Below are 19,823 nucleotides of genomic sequence, written 5' to 3' on the forward strand. Positions count from 1 at the left end.
AAGTCAGGAACACTTTTCTAACCATCAGGGAATGAGACAGAATATGTGGAGTTTACAGGGTCACACCAACAGACTAAATTACTGACATTCAGTGAACATCCTGGAGCTGGGCAGTGAGGGACATTGACACTGATGGGAACTCCGATCAGTGACTTACTGAAGGGCTTAATGTTCCCTGAAATATCCATGTGAGAGAAATTCCCTCAGACTCTCTGGTTGAATTACTTTGTTCATCAATTTGTCTGTTTGTGTTTAGACTTGGGGAGAATGACCTGAGAGATTCAGGAGTGAAACTGGTCTCTGCGGCTCTGAGGAACCCGGTGTGTAAAATAGAGAAACTGCGGTAAGTACCAGACTGTGGGAGATTGTGTTTACAGTCACTGGGTGTCTGACACTGAACGTTAATATGATCAGTAATTGTGTTACTGACAAACACTGGGGATTTGTACTGAATCCTGTCTCTCTGTGTCCTTCACCCTCACTCTCTCTCATTTCCAGGCTGGAGAGAGTCGGTCTCACAGATTCTGGTGCCGAGGATCTCGTCTTCTCTATCAGTACAAACCCATCACTGACGGAGCTGAACCTGAGTGAGAATGAACTGGGAGATTCAGGAGTGAAACTTTTGTCTGCGGCTCTGAGGAACTCGGAGTGTAAAATACAGAAACTGTGGTAAGTACCAGACTGTGGGAGTTTGTGTTTACAGTCACTGGGTGTCTGACATTGAACATAAATGTGATCAGTAAGTGTGTTACTGATAAACACTGGGGATTTGTACCGTCTCCTGTCTCTCTGTGTCCTTCACCCTCACTCTCTCTTATCTCCAGGTTGGACAGTGTCAGTCTCACAGATTCTGGTGCTGAGGATCTCGTCTCTACTCTCAGAACAAACCTGTCGCTGACGGAGTTGAGGCTGGGATGGAACTTGCTGACAGACCGATCTGTCCCCGATCTCCGCTGCCTCATACTGAACCAACCGAGTCTGAAGCGGATTCAGTGAGTGTTTGTGTTAATGTTCAATGTGATAAAATATCAGCGGATCCTCGGGTTTTCTAGTGATATTTGTCTGTGATTGTTGTTGAAACATTAACCCCAGTCCCCTGTTTCTGACACTGTTGTGTAATCTGTTTATTTCATCTTTATTCTTCGATCTGTTTCAGGCTTGTGAAGAATCGGTTCAGTGAGACCGGGAAGAAGGAGCTGAGATCTCTGCAAGAACCCAGACCCGGACTGACAGTGATCCTGTGAACATCTGAATGTGTGAACCTCCCCGCCCGCGGGATGGGGATATTTTGGCCGATTCCCTGCCCTCCCCTTTAATGGCCACGCGCCTGATGTAATTCCCAACGGTTCTAATGGAACTGACACCAGCCTCGTGCTCTGTGACACCGGAAGCGATCCTGCAGTGTCTTATTTCCACCTGTTGTCCGCTGATGCAGCTTCCGCCAGATGTGCAGGTTCGAGATTCCCCCACGTGAAACCCCGGGGAATAACTCAGACAGGAAGATCCTGAGGATGGCGGGTTTCAGTCTGGGACACCAGTGTCCCGGGGTGGGATTATCCCGGGAGAGACCTAACCAGTTCCCCTCTACCACCACATTGCTCCATCTAGCAGAATTAGTCCTTACTCTTAATAATTTCTCCTTTGGCACCTCCCACTTCCTCCAAACTAGAGGTGTAGCTATCGGCACCCGTATGGGTCCTAGCTATGCCTGCCTTTTTGTTGGCTTTGTGGAACAATTTATGTTTCAAACCTATTCTGGTATCTGTCCCCCACTTTTCCTTCGCTACATTGATGACTGCATTGGCGCTGCTTCCTGCACGCATGCTGAGCTCGTTGACTTTATTAACTTTGCCTCCAACTTTCATCCTGCCCTCAAGTTTACCTGGTCCATTTCCGACACATCCCTCTCCTTTCTAGATCTTTCTGTCTCTGTCTCTGGAGCCAGCTTGTCCACTGATGTCTACTATAAGCCTACTGACTCTCACAGCTATCTGGACTATTCCTCTTCTCACCATCTCTTGCAAAAATGCCATCCCCTTCTCGCAATTCCTCCGTCTCCGCCACATCTGCTCTCAGGATGAGGCTTTTCATTCCAGGAGGAGGGAGATGTCCTCCTTTTTTAAAGGAAAAGGCTTCCCTTCCTCCACTATCAACTCTGCTCTCAAACACATCTCCCCCATTTCACGTACATCTGCTCTCACTCCATCCTCCCACCACCCCACCAGTTAGAGTTAACCTGGCCCTCACCTACCACCCCACCAGCCTCCGGGTCCAACTTATAACTCTCCATAACTTCCAAAACCTCCAATGAGATCCCACCACTAAGCACACCTTTCCCTGCCCCCAGCTTTCTGCAGGGATCGCTCCCTATGCGACTCCCTTGTCCATTCGTCCCCACCAATCCCCCTCCTGGCACTTATCCTTGTAAGCGGAACAAGTGCTACACATGCCCTTACACTTCCTCCCTTACCACCATTCAGGGCCCCAGACAGTCCTTCCAGGTGAGGCAACACTTCTTCACCTGTGAGTCGGCTGGGGTGATATACTGCGTCCGGTGCTCCCGATGTGGCCTTCTATATATTGGCGACACCCGACGCAGACTGGGAGATCGTTTTGCTGAACACCTACGCTCTGTCCGCCAGAGAAAGCAGGATCTCCCAGTGGCCACACATTTTAATTCCACATCCCATTCCCATTCTGATATGTCAATCCACGGCCTCCTCTACTGTAAAGAGAAACCACACTCAGGTTGGAGGAACAACACCTTATATTCCGTCTGGGTAGCCTCCAACCTGATGGCATGAACATCGACTTCTCTAACTTCTGCTAAGGCCCCACCTCCCCCTCGTACCCCATCTGTTATTTATCTATTTATTTATTTATTTATTTATTTATATACATACATTCTTTTTCTCTCTCTGTCCTTCTGTCTATACCCCTTGCCCATCCTCTAGGTTCCCTTCCCCCCTTTTCTTTCTTCCCGGACCTCCTGTCCCATGATCCTCTCATATCCCCTTTGCCAATCACCTGTCCAGCTCTTGGCTCCATCCCCGCTCCTCCTGTCTTCTCCTATCATTTTGGATCTCCCCCTCCCCCTCCAACTTTCAAATCTCTTACTCACTCTTCCTTCAGTTAGTCCTGACGAAGGGTCTCGGCCTGAAACGTCGACTGTACCTCTTCCTAGAGATGCTGCCTGGCCTGCTGCGTTCAGCAGCAACTTCGATGTGTGTTGCTTGAAATTCCAGCATCTGCAGATTTCCTCATGTTTGACAGAATCCTTTTGCTCCCTTTGCTGAGGACGGTGTATTCGGCAGTCTGGCCAATATAATGATGTTAAATTGACCAATACCTCGGCAGTGACCCTGGATCTGCAGCGATCCCGGACACGGCCCTGAAGTGTGATTTTATAATCATCAGTTCCCCGATGCAGAGTGACAGTGAGAAACGTAGCTGATTATTCAATCTGTCACCCGGGTCAGTGTGACTGTCAGTGAGTCGGGAACAGCTTATTTATTCCTGCACGTCAGCAGCTCACACATTGTTTAATTTACATTTGTCCTGATGAAATCAATAAACCGCTGTAACTTCCTGTCTTGGAGTCAGACTCGAGTCTCATTCGAGGAGAAACAGTGACCTGAGGATACTGCTGCCCCCACACACCCAGTGAACTGCAATAATGGGTCTGAGCTCCTCACACTGGTACAGCAGCTTCTCAGCTCCAGGCTGAGGGATGTCAGTCTGATAGTGTCTGGTCCCCAGGATCTCTTCACTCCTCATCCCCATCCAGGCTGATTACCGCTTCCTCGCACCCCCAGATATGAGCACTATTCTGACCCCCATGCTCTCTTACTCTCACAGACAAAAACGACAAAAGAGATAGGAAGGTCATATACTGTGTCATATCTGACCTGCGTCCACAAAGGTCGCGAACAAGAGAATGGAACAGAAGCAAACAGCATGGGGTGTCGGACAGAGTGAAGCTCCGTCTGTATCGTCCCATCAGTCTCACTCCAGGACGTTGAATTACAATATCCCTGTGTCAGACGCAGAGTGAAGCTCCCTCCACATTGTCACATCACCACTCACATGCTCAGACATTGAGTGAATCTCCCACCACAACATATTAGTTAACACTCCCTGGATCAGACACAGAGTGATGCTCCCTCCACACCATCCCAGCTCAGAATCCCTGGATTAGGCACAAAATGAATCTCCTTCCACATAGTATCATCACACTTACAGGATCAGACACAGAGAATTCCCTCCACATCATTCCATGATACACTCCGAGGGTCAGACATTGGGAAAAGCTTACACCGGGCCATACCATGACAAAAGTCCTGTGTCAGACACAGAGTGATGCTCCCTCACATCACATAGTCACAGGGTGAGAGACAGCGAATTCCCTCCACACCATCCCACGATACATCTCCATGGTCAGACCTTGAGAAAGTCTCACTTTGGGCTATCCGATTACAAATTTCTTGTGTCAGGCATAGTGAAGATCCCTCCACAGCGTCACATCACACACACACACACAGGGTCAGTCATTGAGATAACCTCCCACCACACCATCCCATCTCCTGTGGCCTGCTCCTGTTCCTGTTGTCTGTGTGTTTAAAGAAATGGAATAATCAGACCCTTGTTGGGCCTGCAGGCTGATCCAGTCGGTGTTGTAGGGACCAGTTGTTGGAGCCCAGTTGTTCCCAAACTGTGTCAACAATTTGGTTGAGGGACCAAATTCAACATTTCCGAGTCTGTTATTGATTCAAAATGAATATTTATATGTTCTCAATAATATAAAATGTATAATTATATATTGGTCATGACACAAAATTTATATTTATACCTTGTTAATGACACAAAATGTACAGTTATATATTGATCGTGACACAAAATTTATACCTTGATAATGACACAAAATGTATATTTCTGTATTGTTACTGGCAGAGTTTTGTATAATTGATTTTCCGTGTGTTATCTGAATGTACTTGCCAATAACGCTTCTACAAGTCAGTGTTTCTCTGTACCTGTACCTTCCCATATTTGTGCACTTGGCAATAAATTCAACAGGACCTGAGAGAAAACAATGAGATTTGAGCAGTGATGATCATAAGACCATATGACTATAAGACTTCGGAGCAGAATTAGGCCACCAGGCCGGTTGAGTCTGCTCCACCGTTCAATTATGGCTAACCCTTTTTATCTCCTCCTCAACCCCAGTTCCCAGCATTTTCCCCATAACGTTTGTTGTCATGTCCAAGCAAGAACCTATCAATCTCTGCCTTAAATACACCAGTGACATGGCCTCCACAGCTGCACGTGGAAGAAATTCCACAAATGCACCACCCTTTGGCTGAAGAAATTTATCTGCATCCCTGTTTTGAAAGGGCAGCCCTCTATCCTGAGTCTGTGCACTTTTATCCTAGTCTCTCCCACCATGGGAAACGTCCTTTCCACATCTACTCTGTCCAGGCCTTTCAGCATTTGAATGGTTTTAGTGAGATCCTCCTCAGCCTTCTGAATTGCAGCGAGTACAAACCCAAAGCCATCAAACGTTCATCGTATGATAACCCTTTCATTCCTGGAATCAGACCCTCTCCTTGGCACCTCACTGGGTCAAATGTAAAAAGGCAGTACACTGTTAAATGCAAGACCCTGAATGGTGTTGATGAACAGAGGGATATTGGAATCCAAGTCCACAGCTCCCTGACTGTGGCTGCAGAGATTGAAAGGGTGTTTAAGAAGGCAAATGGCATGGTTGCCTTTATTAGTCAAGGCACTGAGTGAAAAAGCCAGGAAGCTACGTTGCTACCTGATAAAACTCTATAGTAGTGTGTACAATCAATTCAGTAACTGTGTATTGTCGCAGTGGCCATTGTCTAAGTGGACGGAGTGAGAGTGGTGATCTTGAGGCTCTTCGAGGCTTCAGCAAGAGAGACTTCAGTCAGAGAAAGAAAAAGAAATAAAGTAACATCTCCTGGTAAACTACATCTGCTCAGTTAGGACAGCAGAGATTCCAGGCAGGATCGTTGAATGCTCCTCTTCAGGGATGTGGATAGGCAGCGAGACCTCCAGTGTCCCTGACAACTACAACTGCGAGAGGCTGCAGCTTCTTACAAGCCGTGTTAAACGAGTTGGGGCTGGAACTGGATGAACTCTGGATCATTCGAGACGCTGAGGGGTGGCGGATTAGACAAATAGAGAGGTAGTTACACCCAAGGTACAGGGCACGGGAAACTGGGTGACAACCAGGAAGAGAAAAAGGGGTTTCGGGAGCCAGTGCAGAGTATCCCTGTGGCCAGCCTCCTCACCACTTTGGATACTGTTGTGAGGCGGTGACCTAATAGAGAAAAGTCACAGTGGCCGGGTCTCTGGCACTGAGTCTGTCTCTCTGACATAAGATAGAAGTAGGAAATTTGTTTCCATTGGTAGGTGAGATAGAACTGGGGCAGCCGTCCCCAGCCACCGGGCCGCGAGGAAACGATATGATTTGGCGATATGAGTCAGCTGCACCTTTCCTCGTTCCCCGTCACGCCCACTGTGGAGCCATTACGCACGCGAGGTCATTAACAGCGCGTCATCCATGTCAGCGCGGGAAGGAGATCAACTCCTCCAGCTTGCAAATGACGACGGGCTGAAAAGTATGCTTGATATAACATCTCTGCCGGCATTCTGGATCAAAGTCAAGGCTAAAAATCCTGAGATAGTCACGGAAGCACTGAAAACGTTGCTTCCATTTCCATCAAATCTCTGCAATGAATGCAACAAAAACTAAATTGCGGAACAGACTGGACATAAGGAACCTCCTTCGAGTATCGCTGTCTCCCGTCACCCCTCGATAGGACCGTCTTGTTGCAGGAAAACAAGCCCAGGGCTCCCACTGATTCAGTGATATTGGTGTGTTGCAATGATTTTATATGTTCATACGGGGAAAATATGTGCTGTGTGTTTAATATCCAAACGTTACTTAAAATGTTATGATGCTATTGACTTATATAACCATATAACAATTACAGCACGGAAACAGGCGATCTCACCCCTTCTAGTCCGTGCCAAACGCTACTCTCACCTAGTCCCACCGACCTGCACTCAGCCCATAACCCTCCATTCCTTTCCTGTCCATATACCTATCCAATTTTTCTTTAAATGATAGTATCGAACCTGCCTCTATCACTTCTACCGGAAGTTCATTCAACACTTACTTCAAGCTCCCCTGATAATTGACTTATCACTATTTTCATGCGAGGAAAATAAGCGCTGTGTGCTTAATATTAAATTCGTTAGATAAACCCTTTTAGAAAGGAAATTGAGTGCATTAGCCACTTATCACCAATATTCTGGTAGTGATTAACACCCCCCACCCCCCTCCTCCGAAGACAATCGCCAAAAACGATGGGGGGGGTGGTGGAAATCGTACACGCATGCACACTGGTGCCCACGCACGGCTTCATGGTAATTGTAGTCTTTCTCGGGGTAAACCCAGCGTATTTGACTGCACTGCTGCTCTAGTCCGTTGGCAACCCTACCACCCCCGACCCCCCCGCCCCACCGGTCGGCCGGTCCACAAGAATATTGTCAATATGAAACCGGTCCGCAGTGCGAAAAAGGGTGGGGACCCTTGAACTAGGGGACATTGCCTCAAGATTCGGGGAGAAGATTTAGGTTGGAGATGAGGAGGGTCTCTGCACTGAGTCTGCCTCTCTGACATCTTAGCTGTTGTGGAGATTCCTGCATATCAGCCACTGACAAAACTAGTCAAACGAGTTCAGAGGGAGATACAGACCTGACCAGAGGGAGAAACCTCAGCATTGTGGAGCTGTTTTGAAAACACGGGCTGGATCACGTTCAGAGAGGCGGCTACCTACGACCGTCACATTAACATCGATGAATATGCCAGATCTCTGAAGGGCATTGACGAAGTCACCGTTATTAAACATATCAACGTGAAGACAAATCATGGCTGACGGTGAGAGATTGGGATTCTGCCGTCATATTGGCGGAATAAGACAGTTCTCAGGTCTTTTATGCTCAGTTTGATACACGGAACGACATGTCGGGAACGATGACTCACCCCTCCCCACCCCAAAACCCACAAGGAACAGACACTCTGTCTGGCCGCAGCTGATGTGAGGAAGACCCCCAAGCCAAGGTCAACCCATGTATAGCTGCGGATCCTGATAACTTACGTGGAAGGATTCTGTGGGACTGTGCAGCCCGGTTGGCAGGTTCTAAGAGCTATCTTCATCATCTCTCTGGAACAGTTCACTGTCCCCTCGGGCTTCTAGGCGGCCACCATCATTGCGGTTCCAAAAAGGTCGATGGAAAGACGTCTCAATGACTGCAGTCCAGAGATGCTGACCTCTGAAAAAAAGAAATGAATTGCTTTTAGCTGCCCATTATGGATGGCATTCAATCCGATCTTTATTGAAACATTTCTAGGTCACCTATCACTCAAATCGATGGTGTTGATGCTTCTGCACCTCCACTCCTTCACGTCCCACCAGGAATTAGTAACACATACGCCAGGACACTGCTCATCATCTCCACCTTGGCTTTTATCTCACAGAAGCTGGTGGGTAAACTGTTCTCGTTCATTCACCGTAACTATACCCCGGGCTTCATAATGCAAAGGCCACAGTCTGTTCATGTCAATAAAGTCATTAAGAAGGTGAAGATGGAATAAGTAACTAAGCCTAGACAATAATATTAAAGATGATACCAAAAGTTTCTTCAAATGCAGAAAGCGTAAAAGAGAGGCGAAAGTGGACATCATCCAAATAGCGGACAAACTCATTAAGTATTTTCAATCAGTCTTCACTGTGGAAGCCACTGGCAGTATTGTGGAAGTTCCAAGTTTCTGGGGCCATGAAATGTGAAATGACATTTCTTGGGAAACAGAAAGGTCTGAAGGTAGGTTAGTAACGTGGACAACCCAGCGTTCTAAAAAGGTTGGCTGAAGAGATCATGAGGCATTCGTAATAATCTTTGAAGGATCACTAGATTCTGGAATGGTTTCAGAAGACTGGGAAGCTGCAAATGTCACTCTACTCTTCAACAAGGGAGAGAGGTAGAAGAAAGAAAACTACCGTCCAGTTAATTTGACCTCAGTGGTCGGGAAGATGTCGGAGTCGATTATCAAGAATGAGTTCTCAGGGTACTTAAGACACGTGATAAAATAGGCCGTATTCAGCATGGTTTCCTCAAAGGAAAATCTTACCTGACAAATCTGTTGGAATTCTTTAAATACATAGTCGGCAGGAGAGACAAAGGAGAATCGGATGATGTTATGTACTTGGATTTTCAGAAGGCCACAGAGGCTGCTTAACAAGCTCCGAGCATTATAGGAAACATTCTAGCATGCATTGGCATGAGAGTGGGAATAAAAGGAGCCTTTTCTGGTTGGTTGCCGGCGACTAGTGGTGTTCCACAAGGGTCTGTGTTGATGCTGATTCCTTTTAGAGTTTTGTCAATGATTTGGATGGCTTTGTAACTAATTTTGCAGACAATATGAACATAGGTGGAAAGGAGAGGCTACAGAGGGACATAGACAGATTAGAAGAATGGTAAAAATCTGAGGTGCAAAGGACCTTGGGAGTCTTTGTGCAGAATTTCTTACATGTTGATTTGCAGGTTGAGTGTGTGGTGAGGAAGCAAGTGCAATGTTAGATGAGTAGAATAAAAAGAAAAACAAGGATGTTCTGTTAAAACTTTATAAAGCACTGCCGAGGCCTCACTTGGAGGGTTGTGAGCGATGTTGGGCCCCTTATCTTAGAAAAGATGTGCTGAAACTGTAGAGGGTTCAAAACAGCAACATCGAGAGCGCCCTGACCAGCTGCGTCGCCTTCTGGTACGGGAATTGAAAGGCTTCTGGCCACAAGTCCCTGCAAAAGATCGTGCTGACTGCTGGGAGAATCATCGGATTCTCTCTTCTACCCATCAGAGATATTTATCAGGAGCGCTGCGTCCGCGGGTCCATCAGCATTCACAATGATCCTTCCCATCTATCCCACAAATTCCTTGGCCTCCTACCATCAGGAAGGAGAAACTGTGTCATTAAGGCAAGATTGTTAGGATAGGCAACAGCTTCTTCCCCAGACAGTAGAATTATTGAAACACCTATCACCACGCAGTTCTCGTCACATATGAATCGCCAGTAGTGTTATACTTTTCTCTTTTTAACTTGCATTGCATATATTAATATCTGTTAACTTATCTGTTGTAATATTACTTGATGGGATATGTGTGTGAGTTTTTGGGACTGTATTGCTCTGGAGGAGTGTTGATTCCGTTGCTAGTATACATGAGAACAGTTGAATGACAATAGACGGAACTCGAACTGGAACTCTCTTCCTCAAAGGCCAGTGGAGTTCTGGCTATGTCGGAGCTTGCGAATTCTTGATTTGATATGGAGTGAAGAGCTATGGCGCCGGTGATGGTGAGGTGGGGGAATGGGGAATGGAGGTAATGGTCAAATCAACCATGTCCTGATTGAATAGATGCTGCTGCGTGTTCCTATATCTATATTCGTATGTTCACATGAAATACTTGGATTGGCATCGTTCAGCACAGACAGGGTAGGACGAAAGGTATTTTCGTGTGGTGTACTTTTCTGTGCTCTAAGGATTTCCATTGGTACTGACAATTGAATTTAGTTATTATTTGCCTTCACATTTGTTTATAATGAAGTTTTAAATAATTGAGCAGAAAATGAATAATGCTACATTATTGGAAAAATATTGATATTTCCATATGGTGTGAAATATTTCTCAATCAGGCGTGGGAACCGAACCTCTGTGGAGTTGTGGTGGGGGAGACGCACTTGCTGAACTGTATGGGGGTTGGCGGTGGTGCGGTCACAGGGTGATAGACACGAACGTGCCTGACAGAATCAGAATCCAGTTCAATATCACTGGCGTATGTCGTTAAATGTGTGACCTTGCGGCAGCAGTACATTGCAATGCATAGTATTGAAAAATAAACCATAACTTACAGTAGGAAATGTATATAAAACTAACTACATCGTACAAAAAGAAAGCAAAAAGAAAACAAAAAAAAAAGATAGTATTCCTAGGTTCAATGTTCATTCGGAAATTTGATGGAGGAGGGGAAGAATATGTTCCTGAAAAGTTGTGTGTTTGTCTTCAGCCTCCTGTCCCTCCTTCTAATGGGAGCAATGAGTGAAAGGTAGGGTTCCTTAATGCTCGACATCTGCTTTTGGAGACATCGCCTTCTGAAAGTGCCATCGATGCCGGGAAGGCCAGTGCCCATGATCGATGTGGCTGTGTCTGCAACCGTTCCGATCCTGTAGAGTTTCGCCTCCGTAGCAGATGTGGATGCAACCAGTTAGATTGCTCTCCACCGGACATCTGTAGAAAACAGCGAGTGTCTTTAGTGACTTACCAAGTTTCCACAAACTTCTTTGTAATTGCACGAATATGTTGGGGCCAGGAGAGATCTTCAGAGGTGTTGATACCCGGGAACTTGAAACTGCTCACCCATTCCATTGCTGGCCCCTAGATAAGTACTGATGTACGTTTCCTCGACTTCTTCTTCGTGAAGTCCACTACGAATCCCTGGGTCTTACTGACGTTGCCCGCAAGGTCACGATATCATTCAGCCAGCTAAACCTATCTCGCTGACCTGCTCGTCACCACCTGAAAATCTGTCAAGTATATTTGTGTCATCGGCAAATGTATATTTGGTGCTCATGGGTGTAGAGAGAGTAGATCCGTGGACTATGGATGCATCCCTGAGCTGCACCAGTGTTGATCGTCAGCGAAAAGAATTTGTTATTTCCGATCCGGACTGTCTGTGGTCTCCCGGTGAGTAACTCAAGGATTCATTTGCTGAGCGAGGTACAGAAAGCCAGGTTTTGGACTTTGTTATTTGACTCGATGGTATGATTATATCCAACGTTCATAAAAAGAAATTAATAAAAAAACAACATGATGTAGGTATTGATCTTGTCCATGTGATTCTAGGGAGAGAGAATAGCCATTAAGACTGCATCCTCTGCCGACCTGTCAGGGCAGTAGGCAGATCACAGCGGGACCATGTCCTTGCTCAGGCAGGAGTTGATTTTCGCCATGACCGACTTCTCAAAGCATTCCATCATAGTATCTGAGTTGAACTGAATGACAGTTGTTAAGGCAGCTCACCATGCTCTTCTTGGACATTGGCATGATGTCGCTCGATTGAAGCAGCTGAGAGCCTCCGACTACAGCAGTGAGAGATGGAAAATGTCCCTGAGCACTTCCGCCCGTTGGTTGGCACTGCTTTCAAATACCCAAACAGGTAAGCCATCAGGGTCTGACCCTCTTGAAGATGTTCTGACGTTTAGTTCCGAGACAGAGATCACAAGGTAATCAGGTGCTGCAAGGACATCATTGTATAACTTTAAAATAATCTATCGATAATAAAACATAGCGATATCGGCGAATCCCACACTGCAGACATTGTTGCGACTGCAGATCCGCTGTAAACAACTGGAAGCGCGGGTGCGGACCTGGTCTGCGGATATGATTGAAGCTCAGAGGCCTGGACCCACTCTCAATCTTCTGCTTTCGGGTGTACGGTCTCTAGAAAATATATCTGAAGACTATAGAACAAGATGGTCGTTTTGGACGGACATCAGAGACCGCTGTGTACTTCATGATAACTTGGCTCACCTCCGCTATTTTGGACGCAGCACTACAGCTTGATGGCTAGACCTTAATCTGCAAAGACAGGGCAGTTTAGTCTTTTAAAGACAAAGGCGGTGGAATACCCTTATGACTGTTGTGCACAGACGTATCGGTGGTGTCTCTGTCCTGTTCACCTGACGCAGAGCATCCAGTGGTGAAATGCAGTGAGTTTTATCAGTCTAGGGAGTTTCCCTCTATCAGGCTAGTACTGGTATACAGTCGAATTCGGGTGAGCGTTAGGCAGGCACCGGAGCTGCTAACCAGATTGATGCCGTCCCTGTCACTGTGGTGAGGTTACCTTGGCAGGCTTGATGAAGTCCCTGAAAAACTATCGCCAACATATCACTTTTGTCAGCCTGTAAAGATATTTCCTGATCCGCGGGGGGGGGGGGGGGGGTCCGTTTGCATTGTGTGTGTTACTTGCTAGCAGTCACTATGCAAGTCTTCATTTAATGACTGTGCAGCCATCGTGTCTATCATTGAGCGGAATCTCTGTGAATCGTTGTTCACATTCCCTGTCAATCACTGGGCAGATTCCCTGTCAATCACTGGGCGGGCAGCCTGTCAATCACCGTGCGGATTATCTGTCATTCATAGGAAGTACCTCTGACAGACATTGAGCGGACTGTCTGTCGATCACTGCATAGACAGCCAGTCTATTGCTGGGCAGATTCCCAATCAATCACCGGGCAGACCAACATTGTCTATTCTGACAAGTGTAATGGCACGTGTAACTGAACCGACGTCTTGATCATGCAACTAGCGGTAAATCACAGTGATTGTTCTGAAGTGCAGCTCCCAGGGTTAATGGTAGAATTTTCGTTTACACTGGCACAGAATGAACAGAGGTAACCTGTCCCAACTGTTCTGTTTACAAAGCACGACACGTGTGGCTTACCACGGAGAGACGCGCTGATAAATCTGTGTATTTAGTTAATGATTGTCACCAAGAGCTGATTTTTAACCAGAGAGAGTGTTTACTTGCCTGCAAAGCCCATGGAGCAGTGTCACATTGTTCGGGGTGGTAACAGAATCCGTAGCCGCTCTAACAGGTAGGACACACTGAACAATAAAGATCAGCAAGGCTTTAGGCACTATTTGATTGAATTGGTATTTGTGTGGTTCAATGCAAGCGCCGGGGAGCAGGGTGTGGAGTTGCCTGCTGATTAAGGCGAAGTCCAGGTTTACGAGCGGGTTATCAACTGCACTTTGCTCAGGGTGCAATGATCCGTTTGGACCCAAAAAATTCAGGCGCTCCGATTCGCTAGGAACAGAATCGGGAGCTCATCATGAATTAAGGACAGAACCTGGGAGCGCTATGGTGTTTGCATACGTACACTTGTCACAGCAGTATTTCCAGAGTTTCTACCAGTTCAATATTGTCTTTGAGATTGTGCTGTTTTACGGATCTGTGTGTGTTCACTTAATGAATCCTTTGCTTCAGTATTCACTTCGGAAAAGGACCTTAGCAATTGTTTGAGTGACTTACAGCGGACTGAAAAGCTTGAGCATATAGACATTAAGAAAGAGGATGTGCTGGAGCTTTTGGAAAACATCAAGATAGATAAGTCACGTGGACGGACGGGATACACCCCAGGTTACTATGGGAGGCAACGGAGGAGATTTCTGAGCCTCTGGAATGATATTTGCATCATCAATGGGGATGGGAGAGGTTCCGGATGATTGGAGGGTACCAGATGTTGTTTCCTTATGCAAGAAAAGGAGTAGAGATAGCCCTGGAAATTATATATCAGCGAGTCTTACTTCAGTGGTTCGTAAGTTGATGGAGAAAATCCTGAGAGGCAGGGTTTATGAACATTTGGAGATGCATAATACGATTAGAAACAGTCAGCATGGCTTTGTCAAAGGAAGGTCGAGCCTTATGAGCCCGACTGAATTTTTTGAGGATGAAACTAAACACACAGACACATTGATGAAGGTAGAGCAGTAGATGTAGTGTATATGGATTTCTGCAAGGCATTTGATAAGGTACACGATGCAAGGCTTATAGCGATCCAAGGGGACCTTGCTTTGTGGATCCAGGATTGGCTTGCCCACAGAAGGCAAGGAGTGGTTCTCGACAGGTCATATTCTGCATGGAGTTCGTTGACCAGTGGTATGCATCTGGGATCTGTTCTGGGACTCTTACTCTTCGTGATTTTTATAAACGACCTGGATGAGGAAGTAGAAGTATGGTTTAGTAAGTTTGCTGATGACACAAAGGTTGGGTGTGTTGAGGATAGTGGAGAGGACTGTCAGAAGTTACAACGGGACATAGATAGGATGCAAGACTGGGCTGAGAAGTGGCAGATGGAGTTCAACCCAAATAAGTGAGAGGTGATTCAATTTGGTAGATCAAATATGACGACGGAATATAGTATTAATGGTAAGACTCTTGGTAGTGTGGAGGATCAGAGGGATCTTGGGGTCCGAGTCCATAGGACACTCAAAGCTGCTGCACAGAATGACTATGTGGTTAAGAAGGCATACAGTGCTTTGGCCTTCATCAACAGTGGGATTGCGTTCAGGAGCAGGGATTTAATGTTACAGCTATATAGGACCCTGCTCAAGCCCATTTACTGTGATCAGTTGTGGTCACCCTACTGCAAGAAAGACGTGGAAACTAGAGAAAGGCTGTAGAGGAGATTTACAAGAACTTTGCCTAGGTTGGGGAATATGAGAATAGATGGAGAGAACTTGACTTTTTCTCCTTGGAGCGATGGAGGATGAGAGATAAGCTGATACAGGTGTACAAGATGATGAGAGGCCTTGATCGTGTGGATAGCCAGAGGCTTTCTCCCAGGGTTGAAATGGCTAGCTCGAGAGGGCATAGTTTTAAGGAGCTTGGACATAGGTACAGAGGAGATGACTTGGTGTAATTCTTTTTTCTTAGGCAAAGAGCGGTGAGTGCATGGAATGGGCTGCCGCCAATGGTGGTGGAGGCGGATACGATAGGGTTTTTAAGAGACTCCTGGATAGGTACATGGAGCTTAGAACAATAGAGGGTTTTGGGTAATGGCAGTGATTTCTAAAGTAAGGACATGTTCGGCATAACACTGTGGGCCGAAAGGCCTGTATTGTGCTGTAGGTTTTCTATGTTTCTCTGTTGAACTTCCCTGTCACTGATATGAGAGTCATCAATTAATAGTCTCCAAGATTACCCCTGGTTTTCTTCTTGGATAACGGATCAACATTGGCTGCTCACCAGTCCCCCATGACCTTACCTGTGGATAGGGAGGACGCAAGATTATTGGTCAAAGTCCCAGCCATCTCTTCCCTTGCCTCTCTCAGTAACGCAGAATATACCACATCAGGCTCTGTGGGCCTATCCACCTCAATAACCTTTAAGAGACCCACCATTACCTCTTCCTTTACTTAGAAATGCCCTTGTAAATTAACACATTCGGCACTCATCTCCCCATTCTCCACGTCCTTCCCCTTGGCAAATGCTGATGTACGGTAGTCACTCAGGACCTCACCGGTATCCTTTGCATCCAAACAAATGTTCGGCCCTTTATCCTTGAGTATCCCACACTCTACCTAGTTATTTTCTTGATCCTGTTTATTTACAGAAGGCCTTGGAATTCTCTTTAGTTCTACTGGCCAGGGACTTTTCATAGACATTCCTGACTTTCCTAATTCCCTTTTTAAGTTCTTCTTTGGCTTCTTTTTACTCATCCAGAGCTCCGTCTGAATCTACCTTCCTAAACTTTACATATATTTTTCTTTTACTCTTTCACTGGATTCATGACTTTTTGATTTTCGCGGTTCTCTTGTTATTCTTGTCCTTCCATCAGACTGGAACATAACTGTGCTGTAGGCTGCGCTGTTGGTCCTTTCACACCCTCCACAGTTGATTCTCCCGAGTTACTGCTGCCTGCTTCTGGTAATTTGCCCTGTTCCTCTTTAAGCTCCCCTGCAATGTCCATCCTTATCCGTATCTAACGTTATACTGAAGGAGTTGAGTTCACTCTTCCCTAACTGTTCACTCATTGAATATTCAGTCACCTGCACCAGTGGAGTCCAACTCCTCCTCTATATAGTCATATTCTGCCGTAACAAATTCTGCCTGAAATAAACTACTTGCACTAAGGAGGTTTCCCTTCATATGAAGTAAGTTAAGGACTCTGATGACAACCCTGTAATTGTACACCTTCCCTTAATCTGCCTCCACACGTGTTCCTCAATGTTAGACATACTGTATCTGATTCAGAGACCATAACCATAAGACATAGGAGTGGAGCAGAGTTAGGCCCATTGGCCCTTCGAGTCTGCTCGGTCATTCACTCAAGGATTATCCTTTCTTTCCCAACTCAGCCCCACTCCTCGGCTTCTCCCCATATCCTTTGATATCGTGTCCAATCAAGAACCTAACAAGCTCTGCCTTAAATGCACCCAACGACCTGGCCTCTACACCTGCCCGTGATAACAAATTCCACAAGTTCAGCAGAAACGTATCTGCATCTCGGCTTTAACTGGACGGTCCTCTATCCTGAGGTTCTGCCGTCTTGCCTTAGGTTCCATCTACTCTGTCTAGGCCTTTCAACATCGAAAAGGCTTCAGTGAGATACCCCCTCATCTTTCTTAATGCGAGCGAGTACAAACGCAGAGCTATTAAACATTGTTCGTATGATATCCATTTTATTCCTGGATTCAGCCTGGTTAACCTCCGCTGAACCTACTACAATGCCATCGCGCATTTTCTTAGATAAGGATCCCGAAACTGCTCACAATACTCAAGATAAGGCAATAAAACCTCAGCACCACATCACTATTTTTATATTCTTGTCCTTTTGAAATGCACTGCCATGTGTCGCTGGATTCTCGATTTCTTGACAGGAAGACCACAGTCAGTCCGTGTTGGCAGGAACATCTATGACTCCATGACACTGAGCACTGGATCCCCACAAGGCTGTGTGCTTAGCCCATTGCTATTTACACTGCTAACACATGACTGTGCAGTCAGATACAAGGAGAACCTGATCATTAAATTTGCAGATAATACCACAGTGGTGAGGTTCATCAGAAAAAATGATGAATCTATGTACACGGAGGAGGTCAAACACCTAGAGAGCTGGTGTAGGGATAACAACTTGATGCTTAATGTCACCAAAACCAAGGAGATAATCGTCGATTTCAGACGGTCTCAGTCTGAGCACACACCCCTCAGCATCAGCGGCTCTACAGTGGAGAGACTGGAAAACATCAAGTTCCTTGGGGTGCAGATCTCGGACAATCTCACCTGGTCCAGAAACACCACTGGGATTGTGAAACGGGCCCAGCAGAGATTGCAGTTTCTGAGGAAGCTTAAACAAGCATCACTCCCCACTAACATCTTAACTACATTCTACAGAGGCGTGGTTGAGAGTGTGCTGACCTTTTGCATCACAACCTGGTACTCCAGCTGCACTGCTGTCGACAAAAGAGCCTTGCAGAGGGTGGTTAGGGGTGCAGAGAAGGTTATTGGGGTCTCCCTACCTTCTGTCCAAGACCTCTTTCAGAGTCGATGCCTCCAGAAGACACGATACATCATTAAAGACCCCTCACACCCTCTCCATGAACTGTTTGTTCTTCTGCCATCAGGCAAACGTTACAGGAGCATCAAAACTAAAACCACAAGGCTACTAAACAGCTTCCTCCCACAGACAGTCAGACTGCTAAATAGCTGCTCTACCTGACTCTACTTTGAACACTTTTAACGTGCACTGGACACTTATAACTGATATGTGGCTGTTGTGTTTTACTATTTATTGTTATGTTTATTATTTAGTGTTGCATTTGTTATAGAAATCATAGAAAATAGGTGCAGGAGTAGGCCATTCGGCCCTTCGAGCCTGCACCGCCATTTATTATGATCATGGCTGATCATCCAACTCAGAACACCGCCCCAGCCTTCCCTCCATACCCCCTGACCCCCGTAGCCACAAGGGCCATATCTAACTCCCTCTTAAATATAGCCAATGAACTGGCCTCAACTGTTTCCAGTGGCAGAGAATTCCACAGATTCACCACTCTCTGTGTGAAGAAGTTTTTCCTAATCTCGGTCCTAAAAGGCTTCCCCTCTATCCTCAAACTGTGACCCCTCGTTCTGGACTTCCCCAACATCGGAAACAATCTTCCTGCATCTAGCCTGTCCAATCCCTTTAGGATCTTATACGTTTCAATCAGATCCCCCCTCAATCTTCTAAATTCCAACGAGTACAAGCCCAGTTCATCCAGTCTTTCTTCATATGAAAGTCCTGCCATCCCAGGAATCAATCTGGTGAACCTTCTCTGTACTCCCTCTATGGCAAGGATGTCTTTCCTCAGATTAGGGGACCAAAACTGCACACAATACTCCAGGTGTGGTCTCACCAAGGCCTTGTACAACTGCAGTAGTACCTCCCTGCTCCTGTACTCGAATCCTCTCGCTATAAATGGCAGCATACCATTCGCCTTTTTCACCGCCTGCTGTACCTGCATGCCCACTTTCAATGACTGGTGTATAATGACACCCAGGTCTCGTTGCACCTCCCCTTTTCCCAATCGGCCACCATTCAGATAATAACCTGTTTTCCTATTTTTGCCACCAAAGTGGATAACTTCACATTTATCCACATTAAATTGCATCTGCCATGAATTTGCCCACTCACCCAACCTATCCAAGTCAACCTGCATCCTCTTAGCATCCTCCTCACAGCTAACACTGCCACCCAGCTTCGTGTCATCCGCAAACTTGGAGATGCTGCATTTAATTCCCTCATCCAAGTCATTAATATATATTGTAAACAACTGGGGTCCCAGCACTGAGCCTTGCGGTACCCCACTAGTCACCGCCTGCCATTCTGAAAAGGTCCCGTTTATTCCCACTCTTTGCTTCCTGTCTGCTAACCAACTCTCCACCCACACCAATACCTTACCCCCAATACCGTGTGCTTTAAGTTTGCACACTAATCTCCTGTGTGGGACCTTGTCAAAAGCCTTCTGAAAATCCAAATATACCACATCCACTGGTTCTCCCCTATCCACTCTACTAGTTACATCCTCAAAAAATTCTATGAGATTCGTCAGACATGATTTTCCTTTCACAAATCCATGCTGACTTTGTCCGATCATTTCACCGCTTTCCATCTGTGCTGTTATCACATCCTTGATAAC

General features: G+C 46.2%; 1 protein-coding gene across 1 annotated transcript in view; it reads left to right on the forward strand.

Annotated features, from left to right (window-relative positions):
• The window catches only part of LOC140207027 (NACHT, LRR and PYD domains-containing protein 3-like), a 37,301-nt gene extending 32,221 nt beyond the window's left edge, over positions 1 to 5,080 (forward strand). Inside the window, exons 9-12 of the mRNA XM_072275346.1 lie at positions 257 to 343; positions 499 to 669; positions 825 to 992; positions 1,157 to 5,080. Coding sequence (XP_072131447.1) covers positions 257 to 343; positions 499 to 669; positions 825 to 992; positions 1,157 to 1,244 — 514 coding nt within the window. The 3' untranslated portion in view covers positions 1,245 to 5,080. The remainder of the gene's footprint in view (positions 1 to 256; positions 344 to 498; positions 670 to 824; positions 993 to 1,156) is intronic.
• Positions 5,081 to 19,823: the final 14,743 nt, after the last annotated feature.

Source organism: Mobula birostris, chromosome 13 (assembly GCF_030028105.1).
Source record: "Mobula birostris isolate sMobBir1 chromosome 13, sMobBir1.hap1, whole genome shotgun sequence".
Lineage (NCBI taxonomy): Eukaryota > Metazoa > Chordata > Chondrichthyes > Myliobatiformes > Myliobatidae > Mobula > Mobula birostris.